Genomic DNA, 22,295 nt, shown 5'->3' with positions numbered 1-22,295 from the left:
TTTACATAGTTAGGTACTGCAGGTACTTGATCGAGGAGTGGATCACGAGTGTGTTCCAAGGCTCCAAGCCGAATCTAATAAGGGCTTGCTACAGTGCCCGGGGTGGAAGCGCCACGCGATAGTGCCGTTGTATGAGGGCAAAGAGAAACTGTTAAAGTTTACCGATATACACACAAAATGACACACGATCAAACAGTTCGGAATTGGCGTGTAGAAAACTAAGTATTCATGCCTCGAGTTTTGCGTCTGACTCGGGCGCCGACGACACCATAACCTGAGGCAGCTTGGGCGGCGGCTCGTATATGTTACCCAGCATTGTTGTACAGAACAGACAGAGCAACAGACAGCATGGGGGCCACAACTTGCACAAAGAAATACAATCAGACCTGTCGAACATCTAATGAACCGGACAGCCGTGACAAAGGGGTAGAGGCAAACTGCTCAAAAGAATACAAAAAAATCTTAACAGAAGCGGCCCCAAAAGAGGTTAGTGTAAATTCGCTGGAAGCGGCAATGTGATTGGATGGTCTCCATCTGCGGTGCAGCGTGGCTGCGGGAGCCTGTGAGCCTGGGGTTTGAGGCGACAAGCCAGGTACCTACGTTAGGTTCATAGCGGGATCATGGCAGAGCTGCGGCTGATTTTGCTAACAGCGGTACCCCTGCTATCAAAGTCTAATCCCAGACAAGGTCGAGATATTGGTAGGCGGTCGCACGCGCTGCAATAAACCGCTTGTTACCTCACACTCTCTCAACCATTGTCAGTGTTACAAGAGTGGCTGGTGCAGGCGAAATACCTGATAAACGCACGTCTACCTTGCTACCTATCTCTTTCCCACCAACCTATGTACCTGGTTATCTTTCTCCTACCTACTGGTAATATTTTCCATTGCCTTTTGCTCCCTCCCTCCCCGTCCACCTACCTACCTCTACGCTACGGCTGGCTGGCGGTACGTACCCAAATAATCCAGCACTCAAAACAAGTGGGCCCCCGGGAACCTGGGCTTATTCCAACCACGACACCTCGAGCAAAAACGAATGCCCAGGAGAACGAGTACAGAGCGCGCAGAGACACATCCTCAACTCTTTGCCATCAGCCTCTTGCATCTTCCTGCTCGTCGTCGGGGCCTTCTTCTGCTATCGCTCTATATTCCCATTCTGTTTTTTTATTCCGCCCACTCTTCTTTTATCCGTGTCCTTGACTGCCCATCTCGTCACGTTCTCACTTGCTGGCCGGCTCATACAAGCAAAAAGCCCACACAACCGGCCACCACCAGTCGCCACGCTTCTTGCTCGCCCCCAACTCAACTCACCTTTGCTCCCATTCTCTACACATCGCTTCCTCCTCTTATTTCTTTTCCTTCTTCTTGAATAATACCCCGCGCATCCCTGCGGTCCTCTCGCCTGCGCGTGCCGCTCATCCCAGATCCAGCCTTGCTGGCTGACTATGGAACGTGCCCGCAGAACTGTATCGATGGCCTCGTCCCGCCGCAGGACAAATCCCGCTTCTCACTCCCCTCAATCTACTCCAGAGTCTGTCTCTGAGCCTCTGCCGTCTGTGAGCCCCAGTTTATCGAATGACATCAAAAGCCCGCAATCAGCGCCGCCTGCTCGCCGCTCCAGCAAGACTCTGCAGCACACCTCCAGCTTTTCTGCTCCCGCCTCATCCCGCTCTGCCCATTCGAGGAAGCGCTCAAAAACGATGGATGAGTATGGTTATGAGTATGAGGCCGATGATATTGACAGCCCTAAGAAAGGGGGACACACTCTTCGTCGGCGTGCCCGCGTCGACTACACCTTTGAGCATATCGACGACGAAGTTATTGTCCCCAACTCAACCTCATCAACCCGCAACAAAAAGCGGAGATCTGACAACAGCTACGACTCGGAAGAATTAAATTCACAGGATCCTGGTCGCAGACGTGCCTCCCTTGATGCGGACACGTCTACTTCTCGCCGCCGCAATCCTGCTCGCAAGTCTTCTGCCGAGGTAGCCGCCTATATTGAGGCGCCAGAAGAACCTGAGCACAAAGTCCAAGACACCATTGAAGTTGCTGGCTCATTATCTGACCGTGAAAATTCCACTTCGCCTGCCGTCGAGCATTCAAATACTTCCAGCCAAGTTTCATTGCCAGCGAAGCCCAGCAAGCCTGATTCTGCAGGGCCTGAGACATCAACTCATGAGCCCACGGACACGACTCAGGATACGGCAACGATTCCTGAAGACCTTGATTCCAAGCCACACGATGAGGATCTTGATAGGCCAGACAATCAGCTACTGCAAGAAGCCGGCGCTTCTTTACCAAACGGCGCCACTTCTACTACCGCCGAGGCTAGCCAATTGGGAGCTACCGACAGCACTACAGTATCTGAGCCGCTGTCCCCGAAGACTTCCTCTCAGCAAGAATTAAATGCAGTATCGACGAAGACGGAACCGGCTGAGGAGAAGAATCCCAATGCTCTCCCCTTCGCAACGACACAGTCGCCCAAGGTTGATGCGGCGGCAACTAAAACCAACAATCCAACTACTGATCACGAATCTACCAACGGTTCAGAATCAGGTGAAAAGGGAGATCAATCCTCATCTCCATCCTCTCAAATTCAAAAGCAGCTTGACGGCTCACCTGACGACACCGCAGCTGACATCAAGAAAGATCCTGGTGTCGAAGAAGATGTCAGCATGACAGATGTCGGTAATGGTGAACTCAAGGATGAGCCTGCTGAAGATGCTGTACAAGCAGAGCCCGCAGAGAAGATGACCACACCTACTCCGACACCAGAAGCTAAAGATGTTCAACTTTCTCTCTCGACCAACGCTGACACCGTGGTAGAAGATGTCGTTCCTACCAAGGCTCAAATAAAGCCTTCATCATCACAAAACTCGACGCCCTCATCTGGTCTCGCTTGGCGGCCTCAACCGACTCCAGCCGGTCGCTGGGCATATTTGACACCTTATGTCGAGGGAGACACCACTACGTATCCCGAGAAGAAGGAGTCTTCTCCTGAAGATGAGACCCCTGCTGAAGAACCAGCAACTGAGGAGAAGGATACCGAGAAAGACTTGAACGGTATGGAACCCATGGTTGAGGATAACGATGACGCACCGGAGGCTTTCCAGGCCGAGGCACCGACCCCAGCTTTGAACACGCCCACCCGGGGCTCGCCCGTCGCAGATTCCATGGAACCTACCGCGGCAAACTCGCCTGTTCCAGTTGTAGATGAGGCTGATGATGGCGACGTTTCCGATTCTGACGACAACGAACCTCGGCGCTATTTCCGCTATCGGAAGCTGCGCGACGCCGAAGAGTATACTTCGCTTCTGGAAACCCCGGAGGATATGACAACAGAAGAGTTGTATGAGCTTATTGCAGCCGTGAATGTGTCCATGGTGCAATGGCAGACTGAGTGGACTTCCCTCGGAAAAGTCGTTGACGATTACGAGAATTCCCTACGTCGCAGAGCTCACGATGCAAAATACGAGGCCAGGACACGCAACCTTCGCCAACACGGAGTAAATTACGAAGAACCCGAATTCGTCGTCAGGGGCTACAAGGCCAAGGAGAAGGAGGGCATCAGCGAAACTCGCTACCTTCAGGGCCAGGATCGCATCATGGCAGCTGCATATGGCTTTGAATACGATCCTCACCCATCCAAGATTGGTCGCCAGAACCCCGAGACGCAGCAGGCCGGCATCATGACTCGCGGACGCTCACTCCGAAACCAACCTAGGCAGACGGCAAAGGCGACTGAGGCCGACGAGGTTACTGGCAAGCGAACTCGTAAGCCTGTCCAGCTTTTCGATCCTGCCGCGCAAGACATCAGCCGCAGCTCGACCCCCGTCCCGACAAGGACGCGGCGACGGAAGACTGGGAATGGCGATGAAGACATGGTGACTTCTAGCTTCAATGGAGACGGCAATTCAGAAATGGATGAACCTCCGTCGAGAACGAAACGCCGCCGCATTGGCCGCCTACAAACCTCTGCGCCCAACGTTGGTGACGACTATGGTGCTTCGCAGGACACTGCGCCGGAGGCCGCTGCGGATGAGACTGTCCGTCCTATCCGTCGTGGCCGCCACCGGGCTGCCATCCGATACGACGATGACTTTGCCGAGCCATCGGTCGATGACGAACAGCAGCCGAAGCAGCCGAAGCGACATCTTCTTACGCTGAAGATCCCGCGAGGCAAGAACTTTAGCGAGCCCTCGTCCGCCATCACCGACAATGGCGACTCACGCCCTTCCACCGCCTCTTCCGAGTCGAGCTCGCACACGGCCGAGTCCTCCTACTCCTTCCGGCCCAAGCGCCAAAAGCGATTCCGTGACGAGCAGGAGGAGGCCGAGGCTGCCGCTCAAGGCCCTCCGAAGAAGCGAGGCCGTCGCACCACTGACGAGGCGGCAGCCCCGATGACGAGCGTCCCCGCCGGAGATGCCACGCCGGCCGCGGCTCGCAAGACGCCTAAGATCAAGGTCGTGCGTGCGCCCCCGGCGAGCCGCACCGGGACGCCTTCGTCTATCGGCGGCGACGCCGAGGAGCCGCGCAAGGATTACAAGCTGATGACCAAGTCGGAGAAGATGTCCGCATCCATGAAGAGTAAGTCTTCTTCACCCATATTTTATTACCTTTCGCCCTTTGAGGAGTATAGTGTCTTTTCTAACGCGTTGAAACAGGTCGTTGGGCAAATGGCAACATGGCCGGAGCCGTCGAGAAGCGAAAGGCGACCTTAGCGGCCAAGAAGGCAGCTCAAGCCGCGGCCGATCAGAAGTCGGGCACGACGACGCCCAAGGGGAACAAGGCCAAGCCGAAGAAGGACGGCCCGCTGCCGCCGCAGGACTCTCAGCCCATGCCTCCTGCGACCCCCACCATGGGATACCCGTTTACGCCCGCTTAAGTTGAGGCGTAAAATGCATTATTGACGACAAGCTCGTCTTTACCGGAGAGACTGGTTCTGCAGGCTTAATACCACACACACACCTACACATACAGCCTGCCCCCAGCAAACTCGCGTATATAACCCGAGGGGTCTCTTCTTTTCAACTGCTTTTGTCCTTTTGTTTGACCGGTATGGCTCAAACATTTTGCGCAGTGCGATCAGTTGGGTCTTATGTTATGACCCTCTTTTTCTCTTTTCCTTACTCTTTTCCTTGCGTCCGATTCTGTCTGTCCTCACGTTTAGCATACGAGCCTGCGTTGGCGTTTATCGCGCCACGCAACCAAACGGGCTCCGGACTGGCGTTTGTTTCTTTCCACAACTCTCCTTTTGCACCTTTCAGTGGTTTTTAATGTCCAGTACTTAGTCGCAAGTTTCAAGGTCTGCTTGGTGGGTTTTCATCGGTTTGTGTTTGCGTCTCCACCTCGGTGGACGCGTTATCGGTTTTTCAATTTTGGAATCTGGGAATGGAAATGGGCCGGAATAATGTTTCAAAGGTCGATTGCATAGTTTTGAATTCAGTGAAGATGTTACCTTGCCTTGGTTGTGTTGTGTGTTGCGTCGTGTCGTGTCGTGTCGTGTCGTGTCGTAAATCATGTCTTTCTGCCAGTGAGCCTAGCTGTATGTGGAGGCTTGTAAAACCAAGCAACAATTAACATCATTTGCACGTTGCCAAGGCGCATTCTGACTTATTGTTTTCTTCGTAGTAACGGCCAATTCGCACCCAAAAAATGCCACCCTTTACCTACTAATGAAGAATGAACCCAAAACTGTGAAATTATCCTTCTATTGTCATAATCGTGTGTTAGTTTACCACTGCAGGGTAAGGCCTGTTGACCCTGCATCGTGTGTGTGGGCCTCGACATCGGCAGCCCCAACTCGGCTAGGACTTATTTCCTGGTCTAACGGCTTCACCCATACTCGCATCTCGCAATCGCAGGAAGATCACAGGCAAGATGATTGTTTTGTTACATTGATCTTGTGTTCGTTGTTGATGAGATATCTGGTGTAAATCTCCCTTGCACTTCGCAACCCAAATGCAGAGCCGACAAAAGACTGTAAACAAAAATAAAGAAGCATGGGATATACGTAGAATAATCCCTGCACACGCAAGACATCGCGTGAAGGATTCCAAACACAGTTTTGCCAATGTTTCTTATTTTTTTTGTTCATGAATAGTGTAAAAACATTTCGCCGTTTACCCCTCCGTTAATTTGCCGTGGAAATAAAAAACCGACATTTCGTTTTTGTTTCTTTTCTCCCCGTCTCCAAAACCCCCCCAAGCAAATTCTCCCCATTTACATGACGACGCCCGAGTTGGAGGCGATACGGGGCCACAGCTCAGCGGCCTCCTTGCCGACGGGGCCGGTGATGGCGGAGCCCTTCATCTCACCCTTGGGGTTGACGATGACGCCGGCGTTGTCCTCGAAGTAGAGGAAGACGCCGTCGAAGCGCTTCCAGGGCTTGGCCTGGCGGACGATGACGGCGGGGTGGACCTTCTTGCGCAGCTCGGGCTTGCCCTTCTTGACGGTCGCGACGACCATGTCGCCGACGCCGCCGGCGGGCAGGCGGTTCAGGCGGGCGCCGATACCCTTGACGGCGATGATGTAGAGGTTACGGGCACCGGAGTTGTCGGCGCAGTTCATGACGGCACCGCTAGAGGACGCAACGTGTTAGTTTCATTCGTGCAGAAGGTGGCTGGTCGAGTCGAGATTCGTCGTGAATTGCGAGGAATCGTCCGCTGGGGATGAGGGGTTGGTTGCCGTAAACGTACACAGGGAGACCCAGGGTCATCTTGAGCTTGCCACCGGGGGCACCACGGCTGTACGCATTCTGTCAGTATTTCCAATTCACGGCAACGAGATGCTTCGTTGTTCGCTGTGCTGCTCTGCCCGCAAGGCTGCTCCGAACGACGTCCGTGTAAAGCCGTGCGAGGCCGATGGGTGACGTAAATTCGGAACGGGGGCGCAAATTGACACTCGAAGGCTCAATGGCAGAGCGGCGCAGCGGCAAGCTGGGTCGATCGTCGTGCGTTATGATGGTTGTTGCCGTATTCGAGCCAAGGTTGAATTTTCGCTTGCCTGGTCTAGTCGTCGGATGCCGCAACCTCGAGAAATGTCGCCCGCAAAATGTCTTTACTTTGCCCTCCTCTTGCACGTCCTTGTTCCTTTCGCATGTATTGTCGAGGCAGAGAGCGTCGCGGTAAAAAAAAACTTACGAGATCTTGGCCATTGTGAAGGGTTGTGTGTGGCGTTAATTTCGTGATGGAAAACTGCCGTGTTGGGGATTTCCGGTCGTGATCGAGAGCTTCTACGCATTCGGGCGAAAATTTCCTGTGGGGTGAGAAACCCTACATGAAGCGAGTGAGCCCTCACGTGAAGATAAGCCTTGTTATCGAACCCTGCGTGGGGCGGGAGGGAAGCTGGCTGGGTGGGGACGTGGCTGGACTGCTGGGTAACAAAGTCATTGCAACAATAGCCGACAAAAGACTCTCGACAGCTGAAATGACAAGAGAAAAGAAAAACTAGTAGCTTTATTAAGAGAGACAACAACTCATTCGTTCTCATGGGAATGACGTAAATAATCACATCCTAGATATCTAGGTGGTTATGCCTGGGGCAACCATTGACAAGCAATGACAAGGTTTCCACGTCTGTTCTTTATTCTTTTTATCATGAAGGGCCGTATCGCATTCTAATGAGTAAATCCACAAACAAGTGAGCAACCCTTACCTGTATTTCTCTTTGCACTGTCCGAAATCCCGCTATCTTCCGTTTCACGTTGCTTTGCCGAGTCCTGACAGAACAAAGGTCAACGAGACCTTATTAATCGAAAATAAAGCACTGCTTTTCCAACAATCACACTAACCGGTGGCCCGGTTAGCTCAATCGGTAGAGCGTGAGACTCTTAATACGAGTTCACCATCTCAAGGTTGCGGGTTCGACCCCCGCATCGGGCTATTCCTATATATTCTTCGATTGAATACTTTCTTTTTTGCTTTAGGCGCATATGCGAGCACCCTAGCGATCCTATCAGCTTAGCAACTTTTTTTTTCTCGAGAGGCTTTGAATTGTATTAACAGTTTACTACCTACATAGTTACTTGTAACCTTTAATCGTTTTACTGTGGTCGGCAGTGATAGTTGCTGTTAATGCGGGTTTGTACTCGTTTGTACTTGACTCTATTAACGACAGTGTTTGAATTGTTTACAGTTATTATTATTAGAGTGCTGAAAAAATTATGTAACCAGACGACCATGGTTTTTTCTCTGCTCTGAAAATTCGTTTCCCATCGAATGGGAAGAAAGAAGCTGGTGCCTTATTGTGATTTGTGATTTGCGGCAATCGCTGGGGATGCCGGTGCCTGTGAAAAGTTTAGGGGCCCTTGGGGGGGTTGTTCTGGCGCCCCCATACCCCGTGGCTGCAAGGGGCCCCGCGCGCGCCAATCAGGAGGCGCCTGAAATTTCCTGCACCTCCCCTTTAATCGCCGACAGATCAGTTTTCGTGTCGTGTCTGCATCAGTCTCCAGAGCAAACCTGCCAAAGGGTTCATCTCGCCAACGCCTGCACTCATCGCCATCCACAGAGGCGCCTACAGCCGCTTGGACCAGCCACTCGCTCTATCCCACTGCTTTCGTTTCGCCGCCGTTGGTCGCCTGCTTGACGCTTTATCGGGACCCATTTGTCGTCGTCACATCTTGCGCACACCCCCTTGGACTTTGCTGGCTCACCAAACCGCGTCTTTCCCCTTCACCCTTTCGCATCATCTCAATCATGTCGGACAAGAAAAGCGATGACTACTATCCGGGCCGCGACAATGGCGAGAAGGAGCGCTTCATCCCTGCTGCGCCCGCCTTCGCCACCCGTGAGGCTCCGGCTGCCGTCTCTGAGTCCCTGAACAAGCTCAGCCAAAGTCCCGGGCTCTCAGTCCTGGCCTACTGCTTGTCCTCTATCAGCATGACTGTCGTCAACAAATATGTTGTCTCCGGCTCCAAGTTCAACATGCCCCTCATGTACCTTGGCATCCAAGTAAGGCGGCCCGCCCAATTTGAGTGATTGCCTAGCAGATTCTGACCTACTGTCTACTAGAATGGTGTCGGCGTTGCTGCCATTTTGGCCTGCAAGCAACTAGGCCTCATTACCACTCTTGCGCCTTTTGATACCGAAAAGGCTAAGAAATGTATGCGAATTGACGCCTTACTGTGTTACTTCGCAGAGTGTTGAGCGCTAACACGTCTCAGGGATGCCGATCTCGTTCCTTCTCCTTGGCATGATCTTCACTGGCACCAAGGCCCTTCAATTCCTTTCCGTTCCCGTCTACACCATTTTTAAGAACCTCACCATCATTGTCATTGCCTATGGTGAGGTCCTGTGGTTTGGTGGTCAGGTTACCTCGATGATTTTGCTGTCCTTTGGCATGATGGTTGTCAGTTCCATCATTGCTGCCTGGTCCGATGTTCAATCCGCTGCCACTGCATCTTCAGATGCCATGTCTACTTTGAATGCTGGCTATGCCTGGATGTTCCTCAACGTCATCTGCTCATCTACCTTTGTGCTCGGCATGCGCAAGGTTATCCGCAAAATGAACTTTAGCGATTGGGACAGTAGGTGCAATTCCGAGAAGCCGTCCGTCTTCAACTACTAACATTCAAATAGCCATGTTCTACAACAACTTCCTGACCATCCCCATCATTGTCGTCCTGACCTTCCTTGTTGAGGACTGGTCTACCGAGAACCTGGCCCGCAATTTCCCTGTTGAGAGCCGCAACAACCTCCTCCTGGGCATGGTTTACTCGGGCCTTTGCGCCATCTTCATCTCGTACTGCTCCGCCTGGTGCATTCGCGTTACTTCTTCCACTACATACTCCATGGTCGGAGCCCTCAACAAGCTGCCCATTGCTGTTAGTGGTCTCGTCTTCTTTGATGCCCCCGTCACCTTTGGCAGCGTCTCTGCTATCATGCTTGGCTTTGTCAGTGGCATCGTCTATACTTGGGGCAAGGTGCAGATGAAGGAGCAGTCCAAGATGACTCTCCCCACCACGAACCGACAGGTCATGAGCGCCAGCTCCAAGAGCAACAATGACGCTGCCAACTCATAAAGGACCACACTACGAGTGATGCAAAAAACAGCGCATCGCGGCATGACGGAATGCAACTTACGTGGTACACATCTTCTTCTTCGTTGCGCGATCCATCGCGATTATCATAACAATCATAGGGAACGGCGTCAGTCCTTCAGCGTCCATGGCGAGAAACCAGGCATGCTCCTAGCCTGGTATATTTGGCATTGGCATGTACCATTGGGTTGAAGCGGGTGGATGGATACTTCCTTGTTTTATGGCGTTTGCTTTACATGTGCCAAAGGCCCGGACGGCATTTTGGCATACATTCAGAATTGTATTAGTTATAGGCTGCACGATAATTAATTTGGGGAATAGATTTGAAAATTTGCGTCGCATAATTTCTTGGCACACAATAGTTGTCCGAGTGTTGACTTGCAAAGAGCTTGTCACTGTTGCAAAAAAGCCTCCACATGTTGAATACAGGCAAGTCTTCGAACTTTATTAGTCTCATCCTCAAAAGCAACCATTCTGATCCTCGTATTTCGTTGCTCAATGAAATCACAAAGGGTTGAGAAATCATTTGCTCGCCTCGGCTTCAGAGACAGATAGGCTTAGTTTTTACGTCTGCATGTGGGCTATTTACTCATTCCTGGCAGAAGTGGATAGCGGCACCCGCCTGCCGTGCTGCCGACTCTGAATATTAGCCCCTGTATTTATAGGTTAGTATGTACATACATACAGTACATATGTAGGTAGGTAGTAACTACTACTAAGACTCGCCTTTGAATGCCCGTCTGTGATTTGGCCACCCACTCAACAGCCAGCCCTACTGCGTTGGCTAGAAGCAGAGCCTTGTGGTGGGAAAGATCGGCCAGAAGCCGTTTTTCTAATGCGTTGCCCGAGAGAAATGGAGAAAAAAAAATGGAGGCAGAAGATATGAGCTGACAGCCTGGTTGGCGCCGGAGAGTGAGGCTGCTGAGTTAGCTACATAGCCCAACCCACCATCACCACCACCACCACCGTGACAAATCTCCAAGCTTCGGCCGCTTGCGACTCTAAATCTCTCCCTGCCACATCCCGGGTCGCCTTCATCTCTCGGTATTCCGGATCGATCTCGAGTATCTGGCTCATGCTGCTCAATACATTGTCCACTGTTAGCGCCCGCGATCCTTGCCAGACACCAATTTGTACCGCTTCCCCTCTTCTCTTATGAAATCCGGCTCCCGGCGTTAGCCTCGACAAATCCGATCGAGAACGCACGGCATTGGCTCATGTCGCACGAGGAAACGAGGCTCTCCTGCAAGCGCCCGTGACCGCCCCGCGACCATGAACTACTTCGAAGATTATGATGAGCCCGCCGCCGACGGCGGGCCAGCGAGCTACGAGCCGCCCGCCTCCATGGCATCGCCGCCATCGCCCGCCCAGCTCAGCCACGGGCCAGGTGGTGCAACAGCGGCCATGTCCAGCCGGCCTCGATCGTCCGGCAATGTCACGATATACCAAACCACCGGACCCGATGCCCACACCTCGGCCATCATGTCACCGGGTGGCTCCGGCCCTGCGCTCAACCCCCGTTCCTGCGTAACCTGCCGCCGTCGCAAGGTGCGATGCGACAAGCAGATGCCCTGCTCCAACTGTCGCCGCGCTCAGATTCCATGCATCTTCCCGGCGCCGGGCCGCGCACCGCGCCAGCAGAAGCCAAAAGACCCCAATGCGCCGCCAAAGACCTCCAGCCAGCGTGAGGTGGAGCTGATAAAGCGCCTGCGCAAGCTCGAGGGCATCGTCGAGGAGCTGAGTGGACAGATTGAGGTAGAATCTGGCAGCGGTGGGCGCCAAGCCTTATCAGAATCTCCGCGCGTCGGCACAAGTGGCGAAGCCTCTGCGCATAGTCAATACGCTTCCAGTCTAGATTTCTTTGGTGGGCGCCCATCTAGTGAAGGCGGCCACGATACGAATCCAGACGTTTTGCGAACGAGACGAGATGTTGGCCAGCAGTTTGGCCGGATGGTTCTTGGCGACCACAAAGGCACAACAAGATATGTGAGCAGTGGTTTCTGGTCCAAGATGAATGACGAGATTGACGCCATTCGCGCCGAAACACAGAGGCTCACTGATGATGATGACGAGTCTGAATACGATGAATCGCCTATGGAAATGCCAGATCCCTTGGGCACCGTCACCGACCACCACTCCTTCATCTTTGGGTATCGATCCGCCGATGTCGACCTGAGTAAACTGCACCCGCTTCCCTCACACGCAACATTTCTTTGGTCTGTATTTCAACAAAATGTTGAGCCTCTGCTCAAAATTCTTCATGTGCCTACCATCGATGCTTTGCTGCGAGAAGCCAGAGGAGATGTCACCACGCTGTCTCCTGCAGATGAGGCCTTGGTTTTTGTTTTATACTTTTCTGCCATTACTGCACTGGAACCAGAAGAGGTTCAGACGAATTTTGGAGCAGACAAGTTTACTCTTCTTGCTCAATATCGCTTTGCCGTAGAACAGGCGCTGGCCAAGGCGAATTTCCTCAACACATCTGACATCACTGTTCTGCAAGCCTTCACTCTGTTCCTGCTTGTCGGTAGGCGTCATGACGATAGCAGATTTTGCTGGTCTCTGACAAGTCTGATTGTTCGCCTCGCGCAAGGCATGGGCCTACATAGAGATGGGACGCACTTCAATTTGCCCCCGTTTGAAACGGAAATGCGAAGGAGGCTGTGGTGGTCCCTCATCACGCTTGACCTAAGATCCGGAGAGGAGCTCGGCACTGATATGGTGATACCTGATGGAGGCTATGACACATTGCTGCCTCTGAACATCAATGACGCCGATATCAGCAAAGACTCCACGGAGTTTCCCGAACCACGCGAAGGTCGATCGGACTGCGCTGTTGCCGTGGTCAGATATGAGATTTGTGCCATGGCGCGCCGAATTCATTGCGCATCCTCAGCCATGGCGTTGAGATCGGAAACGAGCAGTATCGCAGAAAAGGAGCAGATGCTGATCGAGGTATACCAGCGAATTGAAGACAAGTTTCTTCGGCATGTTGTGGATGAGATGGACCCTCTGTACTGGGTCGTTGCTATGATCACACGCGTCATCATGGCAAAGACGTGCTTGGTGATATACCACCCACTTCTTTTTCCTGGAGCAGAAGAACAGCTGTCGAACGAGGTCCGTCAGCGGCTCTACGTCGCCGCAATCGAGATTATCGAGTGCAATCATAAGTTGGGCACCGATCCCCGATGCAAACAGTACCGCTGGCTATTCAAGACTTACACAACCTGGCATGCCATCTCCTACGTTCTCGTGGAAACTTGCCGCCGGCCGTGGACGCCACTGGTAGAGCGCGCCTGGCATGCTGTGACAGGATACGAAGGAGATCCAGTTGAGTTAGCCAAGAAAGCCGACCATGCCGCGGTGTTTATCCCGTTGCGCAAACTCTTTGCCCGCGCGCGACGACATCGTGTCGCTGAGATTAGCAAGTTACGTGCTAATCCGGACGAAGCACGGCGGTTAGACTTTGCGGAGCGCATGAACCCGGAACCTGCTCGGTTTGGGCCTATTCCAGGCGCAGAGCATATAATGGACCAGGCAAGAGATAGTTGGCGCTTACTCATAAAACCCGAAAGTGCCAGCCCGGCGCCTTGGATGGGATCGAAAGAAGCCGGTGCCAGCAGCACAGTGTCGTCAACAGAGGAGACATCACAACGAACGCCCATGTCTACGAGTGCAAGCATCGTCACTGGACAGCCAGTGCAGGCAAATCCCATCTCGTCAACTAACGACGTCAACTACGCCATGAACTTTGTGGACGTGCTGATGGCTCAGCAAAACGTCCCGATGGCTGAATTTTGGGATATCAGCAACTTGTATCCAAACGCCGTCAACGCGAACCTGTCAGCCCAGCAAGGGGTACACAATCCGGCGTCGGCGATGCAGACACCCAAAGACGGCAGTGGCCAGCCTTTGCTCTGGGCTGATCCATTTTCTACTGCTGGAATCAAGCTTGATGATGTCTTGGCCGATGACGCGGAAATGGGAGAGGACTTCAACTGGCAGGATTGGAGCCAGAGCATTCGCGGGTTGGAACTTGGGGCTGCTCAACCCCAGCCTTTGAATCCGAATCAGCGCTGGGCATGAAACTGTGCAGTGATTTCTGCTGGGCGAGTGAATAAAGCTATATAGGAACTCGAAGAGCTGGAAGGTTTCTGTGCGCTTGGAGACGGGGAGCGTTTGCGCCGAGAGCGATGATACCCTGGTGAGCCTGCAGGCCATTGATCCTGCTATATTTTGTACAAATTTAGCAGTTTAAATACTCTGCAAATAGCTGAAAATAGCTGCTACGGACAATATGAACTTTCTAGTTTATAATTTGGGCACGAACTAGTGTTTTGCGTGATAGCTTATAGTGTGTGAGGCGATGTTGGGGTCATTGGTGGTGGGGCTGTGAAGCTTGATGGTATGTATGTATGTACCTGCCTAAAATTTTATGGTCTTTTAGTGCGCAGTGAACGACCTCCCTCAAAACCACGAACGAGAATACTGAACAACGAAGCGCGCAACATGGACCCCGATCGCCGAAATATGATCAACAGTTCCGGTCCATCGAGGTCACGCGATGGCATGTCGCCAAGATACGATTCGCACAACAGAGTATCCAAATCCTCCCGAGCCGCACCGTCCCAATCGGCAAGCAAGGTTGCCGCGAGCTATGTCTCTAGCGAAGAGCAGGCGCGTCAGTTTGTTGCCGACGAAGACAAATTTGTCCTGCGTCAGTCGAAGAAGAAGGCCGACATCCGCGTCCGCGAGAATAGAGCGAAGCCCATCGACTATCTGGCCTTCTGCCTTCGATACATCGATGAGGAGCGAGACGTATTTGACGACCAAGAGGGCGATGACGATATCGATGTGCCCGAGCCAGCGGATATTGTCCAGGGGCTTTCTTTGGAAGGGCTGAAAGATTTGGAGGCCGACATCAAGAACTACCACGTGTTAGAAACGGACTCTCGCAATAGGGAGTACTGGGAGGCTTTGCGCTCGCTATGCAAGTCACAGAAGGCAACGCTTGACCCTTCCAAGCACGACAGGCGCGTGGTTAACAGCGTCGATGATGACATCAACCGAATTCTTGCCCCAAAGACCTATGATCAGCTAGGTGCTTTGGAGAAGCAAATAAAGGCCAAGCTGCGGTCCGACGAAGACATTGATATAGACTACTGGGAGCAACTCCTACAGAGCTTGCTTGTCTGGAAGGCCAAGGCGGTCCTGGCCAGGACCGTCGAGAAGATCACGAAGAAGAAACTTGAGCGAAAGACCCAGTCATCTAGCAAGAAGAGCAGCGGAACGGGGGCAGCGCCGAGACAGACCCAAGCTCTGTCCAGAAGTACGCCGAACGTACCACCATCAGAACCGAGCGGTAACGCAGATGCCTCCCAGGCTACACAAACACTCTATGATAGGGAGGCTGCGCGGGGCGTTTCGGAAAATGAGGAGGTCTTTGCTGCGGAAGAGGAATTGCCGGGCACATCGAAGCCGCAATGGGCTGGAGAACACCAAATACGCAAGCCAAGATACTTCAACCGAGTCCAGATGGGCTACGAGTGGAACAAGTACAACCAGACGCACTATGACCACGACAATCCGCCACCCAAGGTGGTGCAGGGTTACAAGTTCAACATCTTCTACCCAGACCTCATCGACAAGACCAAGGCACCGACGTTCAAGATCATCCGCGAGCATGGGAGGCGGAGGGGAGAGTCTTTTGCGGCTGCAGGCGAGGAAGATACATGCTTAATTCGCTTCATTGCGGGACCGCCATATGAAGACCTCGCCTTCCGCATTGTGGACCGCGAGTGGGATTATAGCGCTAAAAGAGACCGGGGATTCAAGAGCTCTTTCGACAAGGTAAGTTTGATTAAAAGAAACTCGGCCGATCAGTATTGTGGTATTCTCTGTATCGCGCGGGAGCAAGGCCGCGGGGGAGCTGTCCAGCTAACGTGTCTCGACTCCAGGGCATTCTACAGCTGCACTTTCAGTTCAAAAAGGTAAGACCTACATACCCTTGCCGGGACTGCGTCTCTCTCTACCGGAAATTATTGGGGCTGACATGTTTGCTCGCAGATTTTCTACCGAAAATAAGGCCGTAAGGCAGGCGTGGAAGCGGCCCAAGTGCGCCGCGATATTTGCCATGTTCTGAGCAAATCGAGGTACAACATGGGCCCGATATATATCTTACAGTCTTGATAGGGATCTGGTAATTTTCATCGACGAACGAGGGCGGCAGGCTGCTGCCGGCATGAGATGAGGCTCATGAACGGGACCGGGCCGCCACACGGTTCGCTTCTATCGCATCTTGTACCGAAATAAGGAACCACCAATGCAAGGAAAAAAGCAAAAAAAAAAAAAAACGAAGAAGAAGAAGAAGCAAAAAGCATGAATAATGCCGGCCCGCTGAAGCGTGATTCTGTTGTTTCGAACGTCCGTGGATTGTTAGACTAGACTATGGGAGGGTAACGCAGGTTGCATGTAGCACCATGGTCTTCTAGAAAGTAGGACGAAGGCGATGCATGCATGCATTCATGTATGGCAAGGGAGGGGCGACGAGGAGTCTTTGTGGCACGAAACAGTTTGAGGCCTGCTTATCGGCAAGCAGCTACTGTGATTGCACACACAGCTACGGATACAGAGACGATGGATGGCCTGGAGGGCTAAATGCAGCTGCACCCAATCTGGCGTATTCGTGGCCTACCTGGTTGTCTTACACCTACACACGGCGTCGCCGGGCTCTACATGCAACTCGCCTTCTTGTTACGTGGGCGGCGGCTGTATTGGCATTGGCGATTGGGGGCCTTGTTTCAAAACACCCAAAAGGGGTTTGTTTCTTGGGCTGATTGGCCCACTGTTGGTGTTGCGGATTATGTCGCCTCCCGTTGAACGTCCCATTTGGACCTGGTTGCCCGTTATCATACATGGCAGTGGCAGTGTCTGCGTAAGAGGTGCGGTGGCTCCCCGCGTTGCCGCAGAAGGCGCTGCGGAAAGCCGTCAAGCTAAGGCAAGGAGCCGAGATGCTCTGCAGCAGGCCAAACAGGAGGTCGAGTTGAATGTTGAGCTCTGATACGGATCTCGTTGCGCCGGACAATGGCCGTCGCTTAACACCAAACACTCGGAGAGCCCATGTATGTACATGTGTATGCAGGTACATAGTAGAGGGGCTGGCAGGAGAGATTTACAAGGGCGAATAATCGGACCATTTCGGCAATGGGACGTTCCTTTGGCGAGGATGAGAGCATGTTTTGTGTGTTGAGTGTGCTGCGATGGTAGCACGACGATGGCCGGTTGAGGGAGCACGAGGAGTAGTTCAGCGGGTATTGTGGCCAGCGATGCCATTGATGATGAGTGACACAGATCCATTCATTGTTGAACGGGACGAATGGGGTAACATAACGAGCGAGCGAGTTGTCGCAGTAGCAGGTCTTTTCGCCCCTAACCTATCGGCTCTAGCTGTCTGCTGTGCTGTCTTTGGGCAACCTGAGGAGAATGAAGTGGTTCGATCAAAGGCTGGTCATCGCTTCCCGCTGGCCAGTCTTTCTGCCCTCCCTAGAAGTGCTAGCTACCTGTGTAGTAGGTATGTACCTAGACTCAGCAGTGACGCCGCCGCCTGCAGACGCCGGCCAGCGCGAATTAGAGGGTAGCGAGACACGCGTCGGCACAGCAAAGCTGCAACAGGCGCACGCACCAGAGAGACGCACGCGCAGAGGGTCGCAGTTACAGGGAAGACAGTGGGGGAGCAGAGCACAGCTCTCAGCGGCACTGGTTGGGATGAATGGACACAAGGAGGGGTTCTCCCCGGCGCACCGGCCAGTCCGATATCCATTGAACTTGACATGGCATGAAGAAGACGAAGAAGACGAAGAAGGGGGGGGGCATGGCATGGGAGGGCAGAGACGGGATGGGAAGGAAGAGAGAGAGTGTGTGAGGGAGTAAGTGAGTGCGTGTGGCAGAAGCCCTTCCCCTCCCCTCCCCTCCCCTCCATGTTCATCCATATCCATGCTGGTACGTACATGATGATTGATGCTGGCGAGGTTAGACAGCGAGACCAGTGGGCTGTTGTGGTGGTGATAGATTCACACCCTGCGCCACTGAGACAAGCCTCCATCCAGTCCGTCCCCCTGTTGAAGGTTGCTGGGTGCTCGGTTAGTAGGCTAACCAGACCAGGCCAAACCCACTCAACTCCGCCAGCATTGTCTACCTGCAGATCTGGGCCTGTACACATCCCTGGGATCCCTGGGCCCTGCAGCCGTTGTGGAGGGACCACCAACCAAGCCCACCAAGCCCACCAAGCCCACCACCGCCGAATGTCCCAGTCCCAGAACAGGGTTCATGGATGGCTCTTGTCTCTGGTCTGAAGCGTGCTGCTGGTCACTCGCTGGTGTCTACCCAGTACCAACAATAGAAGCGATTTAGTCCCGTGTCTGTCTGTTGGGCTTGCCTTTGGCCGACCAGGTCGGACGGACGGGCTGGTCGCGGGATCCACCACGCTGTAGACCCTCCTCCATCCTCCTCCTCCTCCTCCTCCTCCTCCTCCGCTCACACTCAATCTGGCCTGCTTCTTCGTCCCTCGACACCTGCAGCGCTCAATTAGGTGGACGGACGGACGTATCAGTACGGGCGGGCGGGCGCCGCTTCTCTTTCTCGCCTGCTGCTGCTGGCTGTTTTCTTCTCACTTATAGATGTTGCCCGTCTCCCCCATCTGTCTGTTTCCTCCACCCCGTCCGTCTTCTTTCCGGCAACCATAACTAGAACGCAAGCATCTGTCGTCTTTCTTCCCTTTTGCTTTGCTTTATTCATCATACACTCTTCGTTTTGCCTTGCCTCTACCCTCCTCTCCTCTCCTCTCCCCTCCTCTCCCCTCCTGTTTCCTGTTTCCTGTTTCCTGTTTCTTGTCTTTCATTCTGTGAAACGACATTGTTCCCCCAATCGCCTGCCATATCCTTGAGCGACTGCCTTTAGGCAAACTTTGGGGATACTGTCGGCCAATCTTCCTCTTCGCCACACCCAGCTCGCCTGGTTCTGCAGGAAAGCAGGCACAACGCTTGTCTCTCTTTTTTCCCTGGGCAAAAGGAGGAACCCCGGCCGCCAAACTAGACGGCGATATCCCGGCAGACATGGTCATGAACGCCCTTACACCAATCAGCGGCCAGGGTGAAAGCCATAATAAGCTGCCATCCCCGTCCACATCTCCCAGGCTCATCCAACACCCTCCCGATATTATCAAGTCAGAGCCCATAACAGACATCCACCTGGCCAAGTGGAAGGCTGAAGACGACCTTCTAGTCAAGGCCAACAGACAGACGCCCGACTCACACTCCTCCTCAGCCGCAACGCCCTTCTTCTGCCAACCACCAGCAGCCATCGACACCAGGAAATGCGAACCCATGTCTCCGCCAGATAACTACTCTGTTACTTCTTCCCCACAGACCTTTGGTTGGCCACCATCCTCTGATTCCGGCGAGAGCGAGCCTTGGACGCTGCACCACCACGAGCTGCTGCCCGATCACTCTGCCTACGCCAACTCGCCATCGTCGCCCGCCAGTGGCTGGGATTGCGCAGTACCCTATCAGTTCCAACACGCGCCTACGTCGGCAGCATACTTCCCGGACTGCAGCGTCTCGTTTCCCACCTCCACCCCTCCCCCAATGCAGGCCAACAGCTACTCGCCCGTGTTCGAGATGGCTTCAAGCTATGGCAGCCCACACTACCCGCCCAGCCATTTTGGCGATGGATCGCCTACTCAACACCGCCCGATGACTGCTGGGATTTCCGACATGAGCTCCCTGGGCAACGAGCCCACGTCGCACCACGACTACTCCGGGGTCATGCCAACCCCGCCGAGTGACTACCCGTGCACCTCGGACGTCAGCAAGGCCAAGAGCGACATCAATAGCCTGCCTTACTCACAACTCTTGTACAGAGCTTTCATGAGCTCAAATACAAGAAAGCTGTCTTTGCGCCAAATTTACCAGTGGTTTGAGGACAACACCAACAAAGCGGTGAACAACAAAGGTTGGCAAAACAGCATCCGCCACAATCTGAGCATGAACCGGGTATGTTGTATCCCATGGTATTGAGGATTGCAAGTTCCTCAAGTTCACATATTAACAAAACTTTTTTTTTTCAGGCCTTTGAGAAAGCACCACTCAAGGAGGACGGATCAGAATCGAGACGGGCCACTGAGTGGGTATTGGCCGACTGGGCGCTCCAAGAAGGCGTCCAGAGCACGACAAGGTATCGCAAGGGCAACATTCGCTCAAAATCACACGGCTCAGAGCGAGAGCGCATGGCCCACAGCTCTTACTCCGGCGGCCGCAGAGGCGTCGTCGGATACAACGCGCGCGGCCGCGAGAGGCTGTATAGCCACCACCGGATGCCGATGCACGGAATGGCGCCGGACTCGCACGTCCTCTACGGCGCTCCCGTTCCAGCTCCAGCTCACCCTTCGCACCTGGCGACGTCGCACGGGTCTTCCGACGTTGAGGGCTACGTGCCTCAGGCGGGCGGGCTTTGCTACTCGCCGATGGAGGCGCAAGAAGGCTACAATGGATTTAGCCAAGACGACGGTAGCAGCTACAGCAGCTACTCGATGTACAATCTCGGCGAGGCGAACATGGGCGAGTATGCCATCGTTGGCGGCGTTCCCGACAACACCCTTGCGGTAGCCCATGCTGGTGGCGTCGCGCCACCGCCAACAGTTGTGGTGGCATTCGAGCCTCCGCTGGCAATGTCAAATGGCCAGCAGCAGAGGAGCTACGCGCACGCTGGCTACGACACGAGGCAAGGAATCAGCGAGGGCGTACACGAATAGAGAGATAGGGAACTGCGAGTCGAGAGGGGTTTGTGAACCCAGGTATGATGGGATGGGAACAGCGTGGGGGAGTGTGAGTGACGAGCATTTCGCGCTGCAGTGCAACCTGTCACACGATCCACCACACGCACCAACCACCCCACTCAAATTCATTATTGCGAACATAATTACACTGCTGGGCGGGCGCAGAAGGGGCGAGGGTTGTTGACTTTTTTGATGAGGCAATGTTACAAAAGACGCCAAGTGCTGATGGAGAGACACGAAAACGATACCAATGAGAGAGTAAGAGGGAGACGATGATGATGAAGATGAAGGATATTTGGCTAGTGCTTGGATGAAAAAAACTAATTCTTATTTTGTGTGGTTTTTCATCATCATGTTGATTTGGAGTTTTTTTTTCTTTTTCTTTTTTCTTTTTTCTTATTTTCTTTTTTTACTCTTTATTATTTCATGGTGTAATATTATTATACATAGACGTCTATCGCGCCGGCCAAGATTTTCTTTGTTGACGATATAGTGTTAATTTATCTAGTACCGAAATCTGTGGACCGTTAAACATGAGGATGAATATGGATGAATATGAAGTAGGCTACCAAGGTAGCTTACGCGGACACATTGTTGGCATTAGTACTCAGCTATTATCCTCCCGAGGACAAGACACTCATCAGGGCGCAGTGAGGCGCTACGGTTGTTGCTGTACAGGCTGGTACGGAGTACAGCGATAGTCACAGCAACAACAACATCGGTGGCAGGTGGTTATACATGTACAAGGGGGGGGGGGGCTGTCCTTGAGCCGGCGAGTTGCAAAAGTCCGCTTGCGCAAGTTTTATACCATTTTAGTTTATTTTTTCTTTAACGTATCTTTATCTTTATCTTTATTCTTCTCTTCTCTATCTCATTTTGATTTCCTTCCTGCTCCTCAGATTGAGCACGCGAGGAGGGATCCGCCCTCCCCTTCTTGTCTCTTGCCTCCTCCTCGTCGTGCCGTGCCCACCGATTTGCGGCCCTGGCCTTGCGCAGAGGCCCAGGGGCGGTGCGGAAATCACAGCCTTGACCTTGGCTTTCTGCAGCAGCAACACGAGGGCGGAGGGGCGAGGCTCAAGGACAAAGAAGAAAACCCCTCCCATTTAGGAACCAGCGAAGATGCTAAATTAGGCTCAATGAAACGGGGACTGTTTTTGGATGTTTATAGAGGGGGGGCGTAACTTTGAGCAGTGGATGAGTGCGATGTGCGATTTTGCAATGTGCGATGTGCATGTAACTATTTCGTCCCATGTCCCTCATTTAACTACTAGGTAAGAATGTGGCTGGCCAAAAAAAAAACACACACACACACACACACATACACACACATACACACAAAAAAAGGCATCGAGGCCGCCGCCGGATAACAACGAGTCAAAATCGAAAAAAAAAAAAAAAAAAAAAAAAACCCAAAAGGAAA

At 53.1% G+C, this 22,295-nt stretch overlaps 6 protein-coding genes across 6 annotated transcripts; 5 read left to right on the top strand and 1 right to left on the bottom strand.

The window, feature by feature from the left end:
* Nucleotides 1–1,444: 1,444 nt before the first annotated feature.
* ISF_05180 (hypothetical protein) lies at nt 1,445–4,887 on the top strand (the record flags this gene model as incomplete). The annotated part of the gene is made up of 2 exons (XM_018848785.1): nt 1,445–4,589; nt 4,667–4,887. 2 exons carry the CDS (start codon nt 1,445–1,447, stop codon nt 4,885–4,887), a joined length of 3,366 nt encoding a protein of 1,121 aa, XP_018703921.1.
* A 1,337-nt stretch (nt 4,888–6,224) lies between these two features.
* On the bottom strand, nt 6,225–7,158 carry ISF_05179 (Ribosomal protein L14b/L23e; the record flags this gene model as incomplete). Its single annotated transcript, XM_018848784.1, has 3 exons — nt 6,225–6,582; nt 6,701–6,748; nt 7,145–7,158. The coding sequence occupies 3 exons, from the start codon at nt 7,156–7,158 to the stop codon at nt 6,225–6,227; spliced, it is 420 nt and encodes a 139-aa protein (XP_018703920.1).
* A 1,540-nt stretch (nt 7,159–8,698) lies between these two features.
* ISF_05178 (GDP-mannose transporter) lies at nt 8,699–10,023 on the top strand (the record flags this gene model as incomplete). The annotated part of the gene is made up of 4 exons (XM_018848783.1): nt 8,699–8,953; nt 9,014–9,104; nt 9,166–9,528; nt 9,581–10,023. The coding sequence occupies 4 exons, from the start codon at nt 8,699–8,701 to the stop codon at nt 10,021–10,023; spliced, it is 1,152 nt and encodes a 383-aa protein (XP_018703919.1).
* A 1,290-nt stretch (nt 10,024–11,313) lies between these two features.
* ISF_05177 (Transcription factor) lies at nt 11,314–14,130 on the top strand (the record flags this gene model as incomplete). The annotated part of the gene is made up of 1 exon (XM_018848782.1): nt 11,314–14,130. The coding sequence occupies one exon, from the start codon at nt 11,314–11,316 to the stop codon at nt 14,128–14,130; it is 2,817 nt and encodes a 938-aa protein (XP_018703918.1).
* A 423-nt stretch (nt 14,131–14,553) lies between these two features.
* On the top strand, nt 14,554–16,128 carry ISF_05176 (Cactin, domain protein; the record flags this gene model as incomplete). The annotated part of the gene is made up of 3 exons (XM_018848781.1): nt 14,554–15,894; nt 16,002–16,034; nt 16,111–16,128. The coding sequence occupies 3 exons, from the start codon at nt 14,554–14,556 to the stop codon at nt 16,126–16,128; spliced, it is 1,392 nt and encodes a 463-aa protein (XP_018703917.1).
* A 3,026-nt stretch (nt 16,129–19,154) lies between these two features.
* On the top strand, nt 19,155–20,851 carry ISF_05175 (forkhead domain-containing protein; the record flags this gene model as incomplete). Its single annotated transcript, XM_018848780.1, has 2 exons — nt 19,155–20,093; nt 20,168–20,851. The coding sequence occupies 2 exons, from the start codon at nt 19,155–19,157 to the stop codon at nt 20,849–20,851; spliced, it is 1,623 nt and encodes a 540-aa protein (XP_018703916.1).
* Between the last annotated feature and the right edge of the window lie 1,444 nt (nt 20,852–22,295).

The sequence above is a fragment of the Cordyceps fumosorosea genome (assembly GCF_001636725.1).
Source record: "Cordyceps fumosorosea ARSEF 2679 chromosome Unknown scaffold_12, whole genome shotgun sequence".
In the NCBI taxonomy this organism is placed as follows: domain Eukaryota; kingdom Fungi; phylum Ascomycota; class Sordariomycetes; order Hypocreales; family Cordycipitaceae; genus Cordyceps; species Cordyceps fumosorosea.
The sequence above is the reverse complement of the archived record's forward strand: the minus strand, read 5'-3'. Positions and strand labels throughout refer to the sequence as shown.